This window comes from Passer domesticus, chromosome 3, assembly GCF_036417665.1.
Source record: "Passer domesticus isolate bPasDom1 chromosome 3, bPasDom1.hap1, whole genome shotgun sequence".
Classification (NCBI taxonomy): domain Eukaryota; kingdom Metazoa; phylum Chordata; class Aves; order Passeriformes; family Passeridae; genus Passer; species Passer domesticus.
The window spans coordinates 118,281,445-118,297,730 of record NC_087476.1 but is presented as its reverse complement, the minus strand read 5'-3'; the positions used below and the strand labels follow the sequence as shown (position 1 = coordinate 118,297,730).

The 16,286-nt window shown below is 55.2% G+C and overlaps 3 protein-coding genes across 7 annotated transcripts in view; 1 reads left to right on the top strand and 2 right to left on the bottom strand.

Annotated features, from left to right (window-relative positions):
- The window catches only part of RALGAPA2 (Ral GTPase activating protein catalytic subunit alpha 2), a 94,553-nt gene extending 89,588 nt beyond the window's left edge, over positions 1 to 4,965 (top strand). For 2 of the 3 annotated variants that reach the window (XM_064415454.1, XM_064415452.1), the window contains 2 exons: positions 981 to 1,021; positions 3,234 to 4,965. In XM_064415454.1, coding sequence (XP_064271524.1) covers positions 981 to 985 — 5 coding nt within the window. In that variant the 3' untranslated portion in view covers positions 986 to 1,021; positions 3,234 to 4,965. Of the gene's footprint in view, positions 1 to 980; positions 1,022 to 3,232 lie in introns of all 3 variants that reach the window. The other variant, XM_064415453.1, reaches the window with a different exon arrangement.
- The window catches only part of CFAP61 (cilia and flagella associated protein 61), a 97,056-nt gene continuing 80,784 nt past the window's right edge, over positions 15 to 16,286 (bottom strand). For 2 of the 3 annotated variants that reach the window (XM_064415457.1, XM_064415458.1), the window contains exons 26-29: positions 15,514 to 15,667; positions 2,639 to 4,629; positions 2,095 to 2,291; positions 15 to 1,288 (exon numbers count right to left, since the gene is read on the bottom strand). In XM_064415457.1, the coding sequence (XP_064271527.1) occupies positions 4,547 to 4,629; positions 15,514 to 15,667 (237 nt within the window). In that variant the 3' untranslated portion in view covers positions 15 to 1,288; positions 2,095 to 2,291; positions 2,639 to 4,546. Of the gene's footprint in view, positions 1,289 to 2,094; positions 2,292 to 2,638; positions 4,630 to 4,973; positions 6,189 to 7,057; positions 7,109 to 8,080; positions 8,184 to 15,513; positions 15,668 to 16,286 lie in introns of all 3 variants that reach the window. The other variant, XM_064415456.1, reaches the window with a different exon arrangement.
- Positions 11,999 to 14,193, bottom strand: INSM1 (INSM transcriptional repressor 1). Its single transcript, XM_064415466.1, is given in 2 exon segments — positions 11,999 to 14,121; positions 14,124 to 14,193. Coding segments are annotated over 2 exon segments (1,431 nt in total). The 5' UTR covers positions 14,179 to 14,193; the 3' UTR covers positions 11,999 to 12,745.

Genomic DNA, 16,286 nt, shown 5'->3' with positions numbered 1-16,286 from the left:
GAACGCTGTGCAGATTTATGACAACGTTTCTCTCTGGAATTTTATTACCTTTGCATTTACTAGGAAGGAAAACAAAGATTTCCACAGACCTGTCCTGGCTGAAAGGTTAGTAGGGGGTTGGAATAGGTCACAGCTCATGTGAAAACTTCAGAGTTCTTCTCAAGTACCAATCTTGAGCATCCTTACAGGTCATGTCTTACCCACCCTTGCTTTCAGGGGTGTTCAGCTGCATCATGAGCAGTGGGTAAAATGCCATTCCTAGAGCACATGCCCTGGGGAAGGAACCAGGTTTATTCTGTGGACTGGATTTAAAATGCAGTACACCATCTCTCTCTGGCTTCCTGCAAGGTAACCTTGCATTTAAAGTGCTGTCATCTATATTTTAATTCTGTTTTTAATCACTCCTGCAAGAAATGTGTTTTGAAAGCTTAATGCTCTCTAAGCAGCCTCACCTGTGAGAGGCCCTCCACTCTGTGTGTGTGTGTGTCTTGTCTGAGTGAGGTGTGTGACTGCTCATGGACAGGTTTTATCCATTCAAGGACCTCTCTTCTGCCACCAGGATCACTGTGCTGCTCACATCTTGCAGTTTTAACGTGGCTATAGTGTCACAGACATTTAGGTCTCCATAAAGCCTCAAATTTTAGCCAATTTCAAATGGTGCGACCAGCAACAGTGCTGGACGTGGAGCTGAAGCATGAAGCAGCTGCAGGCTTGACAGAAGATGAAGCGCAATGAATATTCATTCTAATTTTTGCCAACATTCCCTCCCTTGGTTGTTTCAGTCCACAGACCCCAGGACCAAGTGCATGTGTGTGTGTTTTTGCAGGTCTCTGAGGGGAGCTCCCCTTCCCACCTTTAGCAAGGTGTGCTGTGTCAGGTGATGCAAACACAGCAGTCACAGGGTGCTGGTCCTGCACTGACATGGTTTTTGTTCTCTCCCTTTGGTCCTTCACTGACACAGTTTTGTTCTCTCCCTTTAGATTAGAGTGTTAATGCTCTCGGTACAGTAACAGCCACACAGGTAAGAGCATGCTTCCCGCAGGCCCCTCTGCTGCTGCTGTGGTTCATCAGCAACAGCTCTCCTTCCCCTCCTCCTCCCTTGCTGCCTCTGCTCCACGCTCAGCTCTACCTCCTGTGCTCCATGTTCAGCTCACGCCTCCTCTGCTCTGCCTCCCATGCTCTGTTTGCCTTGCAGCTCCCATATCCCCGTGCAGTTCTGCCTCCTCTGCTCTGCGCGCGCCTCCTGCGCTCCGCACGTGGTTCTGCCTCCAGGGTGCAGTTCTGCCTCCTACAAACAACACAATAATGCCCTCCCGTACATTAATGCCCACAGTGTGTGTACAGTAATGGCCCCAGTAATGCCTCCTGCGATCTGTGAACAGTAAAAACTCTGTGTGTGCCAGATAATGCCTCCCATGATCCACACGCGGCAATACATCCCGCGATACGCGCCTGGTAATTATTTTTTACTTCTAAGCTGCTTCAGCTTGTCCATTTGGAGAAAACTATTATTTTGACCATCTGCCATTCTGCCTCACTGCAGGAATGTCAAGCACAACACCTCCCTCGAGAAGCCTTCCCTCCCCCACACTTTTCTCCCCAGCCAATAGCACCACAGGTTTTGTTTTAATCCAAAGTTGACAGCTCTCCATTTTTCACAGAAAATGCCTTTACAGGCTAAGTCACACTTTCCACCTTTTTAAAATGTGCTATTTCCCCTCAGTCACTTTTCTCAAAGAACCAATCTGGTGAGGCCTGTCTTTGAGATGCAAACGCAGGGCTGCAGGCAGGCTGAGGGGGCTCACACTTCGGGCTGTGCTGCTGCTGTTCCACTCCTGCTCTCAGTCACTCAAACACCCAGAGCTGCTCAAGCAGAAGCACGGGTTACACCTCACCTTAGAAGTGCAGCCCAGAGCCAGGGTGAGTCTTTGTCCTCAGACAGCAGCTGAGGGCTCATCTTGCTGCCACACTGACCTGTGGCCATGTCCCCACCTGTCCCTGCTCACCTGTACCCGAAGGCCAGCTCAGCCATGAGCAGCTTCACCCAAGGCCCTGGCTGCACTTTGGGGCATTCTGTGCACGTTTGGGATTTACCTGGCTAGGAAGGTGAAGGGAGGATTGAAGAGTTGTGGCCTGGCCAGGATGGAGTCACTGGAAGCAGGTCTATGGTTCAAAACACAACCATCCCTCAGGAGGTTCAGAGGGGGTGCCAATGGTGCCAGCCTTCAGAGAGGGTTCAGAACATTCCTGTGCTCTTCATGCCTGGTTCCAAGGCTGTTCCTCCCTCCTACCTGTAATAAAAAACTTGTATTTACACTTTGGGAGAGAATTGCAACATGGTTCTAAAAATACTGTTTCCTTAGGGAGCTGATGAAACACTCTTCCCCGAGGAAATGCTTGGGGACAGGTCGAGCCCTCAGGAGCAGGGCAGGGCATGTCCCTCACAGAAACTGTGCCTAGTTTTGGTCATTAGTGTCTCATTTAATGACCATGTGCTCACCTGTTCCCCCTCAGGCAGCCTGGGCAGGCCTGGCCTCCAGGGAATAATCAACAGGTGACCACTCAACAACAAAATGTAACCCATAGCCCCACAAGACCCTTCCCCAGTGGTGACCATAAACACCAGTAACAAGGGTACCTCTTATGTAGTGGAAGAAATTGTGATTCTTTAGAATGTTTCCAGAGGTTAAGGCACCTTCCAGGGAGAGTTATCTGCCAGCCCTCACACTGGGAATGCTTGTTTCCACCTCTCTGTAACAGGCCAAACACAGAAGAACAGTTTAATGACACACAGCAAAAAACAGTTTTGTATCACCCACACAAATTTTGTATCACCCACAACTATTTTATGTTGGAGCTTGAAGTGAGCAGGATAGGAGCTTCCTGCCTCCCTCCCATGGGGCTGTTGGGGCCCTGAGAGCCATCAGGGGCTGCAGGGGCTGTGCAAACCAAAAGGGGGTGATGCTGGGGGGCTCAGTGCTCACCTGGACACTGATGGCCTCTCAGGACCTCGCTGCTCCTCACTTCTGGGAGCTGGCAAAGAGAAATCCCCGATTTCCCTGGGAAGCGCAGTATGGCAGTTCTTCAGCTGCCTACTGCACATTCCTGCTCTGGAGGTCGAGTTCACCTGGGTGATGCCAGGAGAGGCGGGGAAGAGGCGGGGGGCTGTGCTGTGCCACACGGTTATTCTGTTTTGTCCTGACCTGGTTTTCCTTGCCTGCTCTGTTTTCCAGGCTGCCTCACCACCAGTGCAAGCGCTGACCTCGCTGACACCACCGGCGTCGAGCTGGTGGAGCTGCCCTTGTCCTCACGTGCCTCCAGGAGCAGGCTCTCCAGGAAGCTCTGCTAGAGCCCTCAGCAAGGTGTCCACCTGAGCCCCGAGAACAGAGCTGTGGCCGGGGCAGCCACGGCACCTGAGCACAGATCAGAATGGGCAGTCTGGGTGAACATGTCTTGAAGGGGTGAGGCGAGGGGTTTGCTCTGTGAAATGGCCCTTCCCCAGTCTGGTCAGACATGGCTGCCTGTCAGACATGGATGTCACCTGTGTCACCATCACCACTGCACTGGCACCAGGTGAGCAAGGGCCCCAAGCCCCTGGGTGCAGATGCTGCAGCCAGAGGTGAACCAGCACTGAAACTAGTTATTTAATGTACCCTTAGAGCATTGCTTTAGTCATTCCAGGCAGCACTTACCTGTGCATTATAGGGAGTTTCTTCTAAAGAGAGGTTTTTCTGTGACTGGCCAGGTAGCAGATGTTCCCTGCTGGAGCACAGGTGGATGAGGGAGGAGCTCTCCAGTTGGTGCTGTCCCACTGCGGGAGTGCTGTGGCCTTTCTGTGGTGTGTGCAATGGCTGTGCACTGGAACTGCTCCCTAGAGAAACAAAAATAAGCAAATCCCTTTTAGAAGAACAAAAACCACACTCCTGCCATGATCCCTTCCCAGCACAGTGTGAAGAACTGGGTAACCTCCTCACCTTGTCCCAGCAGGCTGTGACCTGTCTCTAGCCAGAGTACAAGACAGCTGAAGGCTTCTGAGGACTTAGGATGTCCTCCTGGCACCTGCTGTAGTGAGCAGAGCTCATGTTGGCAGTAGATGATGTGTTCTGGTTTACATGTGTCGTAGGTTGATGGGGTGAAAATTTTTATAGTTAAGTCCAGGTATTTTAAAGCAACAGAAATCTGAGATCCAGCAGCCAGAGAGCCCTGTCCTGCTGCTGCTTGGTTGCTCCTGGGCACACACAGGCACACCTCCCAACAGAATGGGAGTTGCTTTAAGCAAAGGGATTGTGGTTTTTGGGAAATGTGCCGTTGGGCCCCCATCTGTTTTTGCACTTACACTTGGTGTTACAGCCATCTGTCTGTCTGACCGTCTGAGTGCCAGCACCTGGCCAGAGGCCACCCTGTGCCTGTGGGGCACATTCCAGCCACGGCCAGTGATGCCCAGGCAGCCCTGGGGCTCTGCCCTGCGCTCTGTGCCCGAAGGGCAGCAGCGCAGCCTCCTGCCCGACAGGAACTCACCTGGTGCAGCTGCAGGAAGGACCCTCTGTCACTGAGGGCTTGGACAACTGGTTTGATTTTCTGCCTCACAGTTGGGCTTTGCTTCTGTTGATTTTCTGTCAGTGAAGGAACCTAGAAAATAAAACATGTATTTTAATTTATTTTGCATTCAGGGCCGGACAGGCAAGGCTGTCTGGCACTTAGTTATCCAATAGCTGGTCTGAAACAATTTCAAAGGCATCCTTCTGAGCAAGGAGCCCTTTCTCCTTAGAGCAATATGTACCTCTAATTCAGGGAAGAATTAAGACATCAATGAAAATCATGTTTTCCTGATGTCAAAAACCTATTAATTTGTATAAACTCCACTGTGGTTTTGCACCCTGGACTGGATGACAAAGCCACTCTGTCACCCCTCACAAAATTAATAAATCTTTGCTCACAATAAAGTTTCTCCCCAGAGCAATAAAAGGCAGTACCTGTGTGGTGTGTGTGGCGGCGGGTGGGAGGTGCCAGGGCTGGAACTCCACTGGTGGTGCTGCTGACACTGGGCCAGGCTGCTGCGGGTGCCATGGGTGTGCAGGGCTGGCTCACAGGGGACAGGGACAGTCCCTGCTGGACACGGGCTCTGTCCCTCTCTGCAGGAACAGCTGTTCCCAGACTGGAGTGCTCTTGAGGAGTTCACACCACGCTGTGACTGACACGGGCACCCACGGTCGTGCCCTGCAGACCCCACATGGCAGCAGTGCCCTTTGCCACCCTGCACGGTGACACCACCAGCCCAGCCCTGCCCACGGTGCCAAGCTTGGAGACAGACTTCTGGGGCCCCCAGAACCCACCGTCCATAACCTGCTTCCCTGCAATGTCTCATGGCCCAACCACCCACACTGAAAACAAGAGGTTTTTAGTGGTGATTTTGTACTCTACAGCGACATTCCTTAAGCAAATGTGGGGGGCTACACTCAGCCATAACGATGTCTGAAAAGAGAAAGCAAAGTTCCCTTCCTTTGCTGAAGAGCCACAGCAAAGTCCTCTCCTAAACAGCTTTCAGGTGCTCTAACCAGAAATTGAGTTAATCCAGCTAGCTCCAGATAAAGCTCCCTTTGCAGAAGTAACTGCACACACTCAGGAGCTGTTGGAAACCCAGCTTCCAGCTGCCTTTCCCAAGGAGGATCCCTGCCCCAGGCCCAGCACCACCACCCTCAGGGAGTGGAGAGCCTGCTGGGGCTGCTCTGTGCCCTCGGGGGCTGTGCTGGCAGTGCCCCTCACCGGGGCTGGCACAGCCGCGGGTCCCCGCTGCCCTGGCAGCTCTGGCTGCAGGACATGTGGCTCTGCACAGCTGAGGGCACCCACGGGGGCTGGGGCACTGGGACAGGACACAGCCACAGGGGCTGGCACAGCCAGTCCAGCATGGGGCAGGAGCACGGGCCCAAGGCACCCCCAGCTCTGCACCGATGGCAGCAGCTGCAAAAATGGCATTAAAAATAATCTACTAAATTAAATAACATGTAGACTGGTTTATACTTATCATGGAGTCCCAGAATGGATTGTGTTGGAAAGGAACTTCAAGCTCATCTCATTCCACCCTTACCATGGGCAGGGACACTTCCCACTATCCCAGGCTGCTGCAAGCCCTGTCCAACCTGCCTCGGAACACTTCCAGGGATGGGGCAGCCACAGCTTCTCTGGGCAACCTGTGCCAGGGCCACGCCAACCTCAGAGCCAAGAATTTCCTCTCAATATCCCCTCTAGTTATACCTTCCTTCAGCTTTAGAAGAATGCCTGACATTTTTTACAAACATTTGTATAGGTATTATCTTATTCCTACACCTATTAATATGCTCTCTTTAACTACAGAAAATACATTAGGGATCTCATCCTACATTCTATATATTGTATGCTGCAGTATTTCAAAATATATATCTAATATTTGATGTTATGCATGTCTATATGTTTCTATTAGCTAGAGTATATGTTGTAGGTATTAAATACACACAGATACAATGTGTATATATTATTACATTCAGGAAAATATATGCAATCTGTGATCTATGATCTAGGTATAATACAAGATATATAATGTGATATACATTATATATTATACACTGTATTATATAATATATGGACTATATATTTTATCCTATTAATACCTGGTTTTGAATTTTAAATATTGACTATAAAGGTAATAATTTAATTCAAAATTTGGTTATAGGTTACCTAAATACAAAATATTATATGTGTATAGCTACATATGCACACATCCCTGGGATATATTTTAGCTATATTACATATAATGACAAAAACTTTAACATTACTTTGCTAACTGTAATACTATGTGCAAATATATGCAGCATACTTTTATTTAAAATATATATAAGAAAATCATACAAATCACGTCAGCAATGTATGAATTCTATATAACATGATATAATGAACATGTAATATTTGGCACATATATGATGTGCATCATGGAGTATTCAGTACACTATATAAATACAATAACAGTATTTCAGACCATGATTTACATGTGTGTATAGTGGATATGCCAGGTGTGCACACCTACATTCTGTCCTCCACAGCACACAAATCCTGGCTGCAGAGCTGACAAAACCTCCTGTCAGACAAAGCAATTATGTATGATGCACAGATGATACTATGTGCTGTAGATAACATATTTAATATGCACTAAGTGGCAATATATAACAGACGTATATTAGTATCTATTGTATAATAAAATATGCTTTGATATAATACATGTAATATATTATTACATTAAAATATATATTGTAATATTATTACATGTAATATATTTATTACATTACCTACATATTACCTATTATTACCTATTACATTACCTGTGTTATTACCTACATATTCTGAAGTTTACTTCTCTAAATTCTCTATATTGAATATACTGCTATAAAAGGAATGTATTTTTTACATTTATTTTATCACAGAATCCTAGAATAGTTTGGCACAATGAAGCTCATCTCATTCCACCCTTACCATGGGCAGGGACACCTTCCACTATCCCAAGCCCCATCCAAGCTGGCCTTGGACACTTCCAAGGATCCAGGGGCAAATACAAACAATAATTTATTGTATGTAATAAATTCTGATTTTCTTCTGTGTGTGTGTAACTAAACCAAAACCTCCCAGCTCAGACACCCCCAACTGTATATAATTTTCCTCACATTTGTCACTGAATTGGTGTTGCACTATAGCTAATTTCCCTCTAAAAATCTGTAAAAGTGAACCAATAAAAACACCGTGGTCCCTTACCTTGAGAAAGTAGAACCTGTTTTAAGCTGCAGCTGAACCATGCTCCTCCTCTCCCCCAGCAGAGGCAGAGCCTTTGCTGTGGTGAAACCTTCCCTTCACTCCCCTTCCCCATTCCCTAAGGAAGGCTGAACAGCCTCAGCAGAGCAGTACAGCACAAGAGCTGGGCAGGAACAGGCTGGGCTGTGCATGCCCTCGCCTTCAGAGCTGCGAGGGGGCTTTATTAGAGCTTTAAAACAGAGGTTCTTTTTTAAGAGGAACAGGTGGTTTAACTGGGCCTGGCTGCTGCAGATAATGTCCCGGTTACCGTGTCAGGAGGATGCGCTCCTAGGAGGGCTCCTGTGCCCGTGTGGGGCTCCCACTGCTGCCTCTGTGCCCAGCTCTGCCTGGCTTCAGTGCCTGGCTGCCTGCTGAGGAGAAAACAGCATGGTCAGAACAGCGCTGGGACAGCCCAGCACTTGCATCCAATGGCACAGGTAAGAACCAAGCCTGGCAGTGTCCGGTGTGGAGCTGGTACCACAGGACAGCCCATGCTTGGCATGTCCCATCTCAATGATTAATGCATTAAATATTGTCAGAGGCAGACCTTTGTTATATGGACTGTAAATGACATTTTATTTAAACCATTTATAGCCCTGATGAGGCTTCTTACCTGCATGGAAAGATCTGAGGTGTTTAATGCCATTTGTAAGGATGCACCTGCAAACCTGAATCCTTCACCAAGAGGAGCTGCCTGAATGATTCAGGGAAGTGTTGTCCCACCCAGCCTAAAACACTCAGCACACCACAGCACACTATAGCACCCTGCAGGCATAGCATGCCCCAGACAAACACCTGTGACTCCATGAGCCATTTCCCAGCTCATCAACAGCAATACCTTTTTTTAAACAGGCTTGTGTTATGTGAGGAAGAGTGAAATCCAAGGCAAAAGCCAATGTTTGTCCTGTTTCTAGGCTTGCCCCAGTCCCATGGATACCTCCCAGCTGCCCACCCCAGAAACAGAGCAGGAGGTGCTGGGCAGGGCCTCCCAAAACCCTGAGCTGTGCCCAGCTGTGTTTCCCAGTGAGTGCATCCAGCAAAGCACCTGACAGACGACTTACTGCACTGATGGTTATGAGGGACCATGGTGTTGGTACCAAAACTTGTAAAAACCTTCCCTGGGGACAAGCATCTTCCAGAGAGTCTTCCCCTGTGGGCAGGAACAGCTTGCCCCAGCTCCCCAGCAGCTCTGAGCCCATGGGGCAGGGATGGTGTCCGTGCTGTATTTCTCAGGATCCTGCAGGTTCCTCTGTCTCACCTCCCAGCTCCTTTCCCTGTGCTCACAACACTCGGTCCCACATTTGGCTCTCAGTGTGCCCAGAGAGGAGAAAGGCTCTGGCACAGCAGGCAAACCCCTCTGCCTGAATGCACAGAGCAACCTCTGCACCAGCTGCCTCCACTGCGTCACGTTTGGGGCAGGATCAGTGTTTTCCATGGTGCCCAAACCTGTTCCTGCTGGATGCAGCGGGAGCCATCAGCGATTGATTTGTTAGCTGACGGCAGGAGGCTTTGTTTGCGCAGCGCTGGCCGGCCCTGCTGCCAGGTGGCCAGGACATGGCACCCACCAGGCAACACCTGCATTCCCAGGGGCTGCTGCTGAGAGCTCTCTGGGCTCAGCCGCGCTGCTCGGCCCCTGGGACACCCACCAAGCTACACGTGGGCTTGGAACTTCACAGACACAGAGCAGGAGACAGAGCCCAGAAGGGTCCCAGTGCAAGGCAGGAACTGGTGAGGGGAAAAGACAGATCCATCCCCAAAATACTGTCCAAAGGATACTGGTGTGAGTGGGAGGCTCTGTAACCTGTCACGGCAGTGCAATGCCAATCTGCCAGGTGGCATGAGATGGAAAATGGTAATGCTGATGGTTCCCTGCAAAAGCCCTCGGGTAGCTGGGGCTCACTCTCACAAGGAACCTTTCTAGAAACCTCTCAGGTAGTCGGGGCTCACCCTCACAAGGAACCTCTCCATAAACCCTTTGGTCAGTCAGGGCTCAGCCTCACAAGGAACCTCTCCATAAACCCTTTGGTCAGTCAGGGCTCAGCCTCACAAGGAACCTCTCCATAAACCCTTTGGTCAGTCAGGGCTCAGCCTCACAAGGAACCTCTCCATAAACCCTTTGGTCAGTCAGGGCTCAGCCTCACAAGGAACCTCTCCAGAAACCCCTTGGGCAGTCAGGGCTCAGCCTCACAAGGACCCAGCGGTGCAGATGAGGAGAGAAAGGCTGCAGCCACAAAGGCACAGCAGCTCTGCCCAGGTTGCTGCAACCCAGGGATGTCAAAAGCAGATTACGTCCCTTTTACAGGATGTTTGTGAACAGAGCCATTTCCAGTGTTCTCCACTGTTACCTCTCCTTACTCCTCCCCAGCACACGAGTCTCCAGTCATCACCCTTCTGCTCAGCAGGAGATGCAATACGTCAGTGCTGATGGTTACCCAGACAGTTCAAACACCTGGGGAATTCTGGCCCTCAGAAATTTCAAATGATTCTTAGCAGGACAGACATGGATTTATCTAACTATTAGGAAAGGGACAGCGGTATGAAGCTGTTGTTTTGTGGCCTGCTGGTGCCACAGGCTTTGAGCATGGATTTCAGCAGGGACTCTGCTGTGACAGTGTGGATGGAGCCATTAGGCTTCTTGGGAGGATGTGCTGGGCATCGTCTGGAACGGTGTCCAGTGGCCTGAGAGGACAGCCATGTGTGTTGGCAAAGCCCCCTCGGGGAGCAGAGAGCCTGCTCCACAGACAGCTGCAACACCGTCTGCAACAGCCCAGGATCTGGGGCTTTCCAAGGCCAGGGAAGCCAGGAAAGGCAAAACTGCGCCTCTTGCCAGGCAGGCTTTGCTGCCTGTGTCTCTCTGGCTGTGCTCTTTTCCAGTGTATTGATTTACAGCTAAAACCACAGCATTGCCTAGGCCTGAAGTCAGCCCTGGTACTACCAAGCCAGTTTCCTAGGACTCAAGACAAGAGGAGCATACCCATGCACTGGTACTGTTCAGTCTGACTGAACAAAAAAACCCCAAAAAACATCAACAACAACAACAAAAAACCCACCAGAAAAACAAACCCCAAACAAATCTTTCTCTACAAGCTTTGCTTTATCATGAAATACTCAGCCGTTCCTGGGAAACTTTCCTCCAGGAATCTCCACCACCTGCCCTTCCCAGAGTGAATCAGGGTTAGGTTTACGAGTCTTTAGCTGAGAGAAGATGGCAGGAACAGGATGGAAACCTCTTCCAGGGAGCCAAAGCCCCAAAGGCATTTCTACCCCAAGACAGAGCAGCCCCTATGCCCACACCAAGCCCTCACAGACCCCTGGCACTTCATACCCCAGTTTGGGAGCAGGGATTTGCTCTTGGGGCTGCCAAGCAGATTTGCATGCTGTGAAGTTGGCTCTGTAGCTGCTCCTGCTGGCAAAGGGGGTATAGGTGCATACAACACCTGTGAGAGGGGTTTCACAAACTCTGCATGCACCTTCCTCGCTTACACAGATTTTACATTTCTGACCAAACCCATCAAGATTCCCCCATACAAACACAAGCCCTGAAGATAGATCTATCTGCACAGATATGTATATATCTATATACAGTTATCGAAGGCTGCTGCAGAAACCCCACTGCAGGGCACAAAGCACCAGGCAGGAGTTGGCTCCAGCCCTGCCAAGAAGCAGAGAAATGCCTGGCCTTCCTTGCACCAGCTCCACAGCTCACGGCCAAAGCAGGATGCTGCTGCTCTGCGGAGCCCCACACCTCAGCACTGAGCACACCCAGCAAACAGCACAGCCCTCGCAGGCAGGGATTTCCACAAGTCCTCCACTTACAGGTGCTGCCTCTCCTCGAGCTTTCCCTGCAACGCCTTCCAGGGAAGGTGCCTGGCAGCTCTGCCCCGCAGCAGAGCACAGGGCAGGCTGTGCCCAAAGAGCAGAGGCAGGGCTGGGGCTCCAGCCCATGGCCAGGGGACCCCTTCGCTCCGGGGGCAGCCTTCCCCCGGAGCGGCCACGCTGCACCCTGCTCTTCCTCCTCCCTTTAATTCCTTTTTAATTAATCTCATCAAACGGCACAGAGCAGGCTGGTGCCTATGGAGGCACCCTGCCAGCTGCAGTGTGGAGCCGGGTGCCAGCCCCCCTCCCCATCCTCCCCGAGCCCCCAGGGCCAGCCCGGCAGGGAGAAGCAGGAGGGGTGGGGGCATGCTTGAATTTGAAAATATTTTATTCGAATAGTAAATAATTATACAGTTGAAACAGTTCTATCGAAGCACTCTATAAATAGCTAACAGTTAAGAAAATAATGTGTGTAGAAAAAGAGATTGCATCTAAAAGTAAGAGCTGTTGGTTGCACGGGATAAAATGGTTAAGATCATGTGTTATTCTAGGTATAAAAGTTAAAACCTTTTTAGCAGATCCCTTAAGAAAAAAAGATCTTCTAAAACGCACAGTGAAATGGCAGGTGGGGAGACAAAAAAGCGCATTAGAATATCTGCAATCAAATAATATCAATCTTCATAATTAATATAAATAAATAACGAATAAATAACATAATTACTCAAACCAACATATACAGATAGACAACTCATGAGCTACCTTAGTAAGGGCAAACGAACAGAAAACAGAAAGTTGGCATGTCACAGTTAAGGCAGTTTCTACAGCATTTTCTGGAGACCATCAACAGCAGAGTCAAGGCATTTGTGGCTACACTAAAGGAAACGCTTGTTTCTCTCAAGCAGTTTGATCTGTTCACATCGATAAAAAACAGAGCAAAGGAACAAAATAAAAAAAATAAAATAAAAATAAAATTAAAAAAAAAAAAAGAAAAAAGAAGAGAGAGACCCCGGGAAGGTAAGTGTAAAGCCAGATTCCAGCAGGTCACAAGCCGTATTAAAGCTAATCGTGTGGCGGCCCCGGGGGAGCAGCGCGGGGCGGCGGGGAAGGCACGGGCGGCTCAGCAGGCAGGGCGCAGCGGCACCTGGAGCAGGATGACCTGCCGGTTCTCCGAGGGGTGGCACTTGTTGATGTGCCGGGTGAGGCCGGGAGAGCTGTAGAAGGTGGCCGGGCAGTACTTGCAGGGGAAGACCTGGGCGGCGTGCAGGAGGCGCAGGTGCCGCTCCTGGCTGCTCTTGCTGGGGAAGGTCTCCCCGCAGACGGGGCAGAGGCGGCACTCGGCGGCGGGCAGCTCCTCGGCGCTGGGCTCCGGGGCCGGTGCGGGTACCGGGGCTGGCGTGGATGCCGGTGCGGCGTGCCCCAACAGGTGCTTGCGCAGGTAGGCTTGCCGGCGGAACCGCTTGGCGCAGCGGGGACACTCGAAGAGCCCCTCCTCGGAGCCCGCCTCCGAGGCTCCGCCAGGGCTCGGCGTGTCCCGCTCGCTGCCGCTGCCACCGCTCGCCTCCTTCGGTGTCTCCTCCGCCGGGGCCGGGCCCGCGGCCGGTGCCCGGCCCGCCTCGGGGCCGCTCTTGGTGGCGGGCGGACGCGGTTTGTGCCAGCGGCGGTGGGAGGCGAGGTTGGCGGGGCAGGAGAAGACCTTGTCGCACTCGGGGCAGCGGTACTCCACCCGGACGATGCGGGAGCAGCGGTGCTGCGCCAGCGCGAAGGGGTCCCCGTACTCCTCCTTGCAGAGCTGGCAGATGAACTCGCCCAGCGGACGGGCGCAGCCGCCCCGCGCCTTGGCCGGCACCTCCACCGGGCCCTCCTTGATGCGCAGCCCCAGCACGGGCGAGGTGGTCACTTCGTCCTCGAAGGTCAGCTTGCGGATCGCCTTCGTCTTCTTGCCCGACGGGGCCTTCTGCCGCCCGGGCTCGGAGGCACCCGGCGGGCGCTTGGCGGGCAGCGGGCGGCCCGAGGCGGGCGGCGCGGCCGGGGCGGGCGGCGCGGGGGCTCCACCGGGGCCGGGGTGGGCGGCGGGCGGCTCGGCGTGGCCAGCAGCGGCCCAGAGCTTGAGGTCGGCCGGGGCGAAGAGGATCGGGTCCATGGTGCCGGGCACGGCCGGCGCGGGGAAGGACTCGGCTGAGACGGGCGAGCCCAGGCTGAAGCCGCGCTCCAGGTACTTGTCCCTGCTGACGGGCCGCGTGGGGCTGTACAGCGCCTGCACGGCGGCATCGGGCGTCCCGAACGGCACCGGCGGCGGCGAGTCCCGCGGCAGGGGCGGCGGAGCGGCGGGGCAGGCGGGCGGCTGGGCGGCGCCGGCGGGGAGCGGCGGTCCGGCGGCGGCTTCGCGGCAGCAGCGCGCCCGGTACGACACGGGAGTGGGCCGCCGGCTGCGCTTCACCAGGAAGCCCCGGGGCATCTTCGCGCCGGCTCCGGGCCGGCGGCGGCCACGACGGAGGCTCCTAGCTCTGCCCGCGGCGCGGCCGCCGCCGCCTTTAAGCGGGCCGGGGCCATTGTTCGGGCCGGCGGCGGCGGGACGGGCCAATCAGCGGCGGCGGCGGCGGCGCGGCCGCACCTGAGCCCGGACCGGCACACGCCCGGCCCCGCCCCCGCCCGCCCGGCACGCGCGGCCTTTGTGTGCCGCCCCCCGCGCGGCGGCGGGGCCGGAGCGGGCGGTGCTCGCGGGCCGCCCGCCAGCCACGGCCGCGCCGCCGGCGAGCTCGGCGCGGAGCGCCGTCCGCTCTCGGCGGGCGCGCTGTGTGCGGGGGCGGCCGGCTCCGGGGTGCGGGCAGAGGGGAGTTCGGCGCAGGAGGAGGCGAAAGTGGCGCTCGTGGCGGCGGTGGCACGGAGGGGAGCGGGGCTGGCCGCCGGCGGTGCTGCCCAGCGGCGGCAGCAGGTGGCCAGCGATGGGTCTGTCCGAGCGGGAGCAATAACGAACGGGTCGCCAAGGCCAGGCCGAGCCCGGCAGCCCTGCGGACGGAACAACTCCGTTCGCTGCTGCGGGGCCGGGGCAGGCGGAGCCACAGCCCCGGCGCGGCGGTAACCGAACCTGTTACTCTAACCCTAACGCTTCCCGGTACAGGCAGGGACGGCGGCGCTCGGTTTCGGCCCGAGACGCGGTGCGACGGGGAGCGGGCAGAGGGTCCCCGCTCGCCGCGGTCGGTGCCGAAGCACACACGCGCGAAGCCCCCGAGGACGCGGCAGGTGCAGCCGTGGCGGGGAGAGCCGCGGCCCCGCTCCCGCAGCCCTTTGTCCGCGGCGGCGCGGGGCTGCGCGCGGGGGGTCGCGGGGCCGCCCCGCAGGTGGCGGGACCGGGGGGGGAGCGGAGCCGCCGCCAGGCCGGGGGCGCGTGCGGGCAGCGCCACCCCCCCCCCCCCCCGCCGGGCCCTTTGTGGGGGGCGCGGGGCACGCGGGCGGCACGCGAGCGAGCGGGGCGCCCCCCCCGCGCGCGCCTTTGTGCGCGTCATTAGCATAAAGCTGCGCGACCCTCGGCACAAAGGGCGGCGAGCGGGGGGGCGCGGGGGGCCGCCGCTCCCCCGGACACCCCCCCGGCGGGCCGGGCCAGGCGGCGGGAGGGGAGGGGGGCACGGGGGTGCGAGGGGCCGCCCCGCCCGCCCGGGTGGGACAGGCGTGCGGCGCGGCGGGGCGGGGCGGGGCGGGCGGCCCGCGGCGCATTAGCATACAGCTGCGGCCCCGCGGGCACGCGCCGCCGCCTCCCCGCCGGGGCTGCGAACCCAGAGTCCCCCTCAGCCATGGGGCTGCGCGCCGAGATCGCTCCCTTCACACCGAGAGCCCCATCACTGCCCAGGCTGTGCACCGAGACCCCGCTGCCCCCCGTGTGGCTCTTACCTGCAGCCGGCGGCAGTCTGTAGGCGTCGGTCGGGGCGTACATGGGCAGCTGGGCGCGGTGGTGGCGCAGGTAGCGCAGGACGGGCTCCCGCAGCGGCGGCGGGCCGGGTCTCTGCTCGGGGTGCTGCTGGGCCGCGGTGGGCTGCCCCGGACCCTGCAGGACAGAGCTGTCGGTCAGACAAACGGGACTCGGGGCACGCTCCGGAGACGCGGAGTGGGGCAGCGGGGTCACAAAACGGCCTGAAAACATGTCAGGGCTAGGATACAGGCAGCACTGGGGCGTGGAGTGGAGCTCACACTGGTGGCACTGAGCACACCCTGAGGCCGGTGGTGTTTGTTCCCCTCTCCCTCACAAATAACCGGCTACAGGTGCAAGGGTTGTGTGGAACAAACCCGCGTGGAACCCTTTGCCAGAGGAATTCCACACTTCCCCCCGCTCCGTGCCCTATATTTACCGTGGCTTTTAACGGAGTCTCAGCCTGGCCCAGCTGCAGCCAGAGCACCAGGCCGTTATTCCTGATGGAGGACAAGTGCTGTTCCGGCAGGTCTGGCACGGCACGCGTGCCCACGGCGTGCGGCAGCATCCAGCAGCTGATGGAGGTGCAGCCCCCAGCCCTGCCATCTGCATGTTTGCATCGCCGGGGCTGCCACAAACACATGGCTGCGATCCCCGAGGGGTAAACATGCCCCGTGCCAGCGGCCCTGCCAGAGCCCGCGCTGCCAGGGCAGCCTCGGGTGACAATTTCAACACAGGCTCCTGTCCCCAGAACATA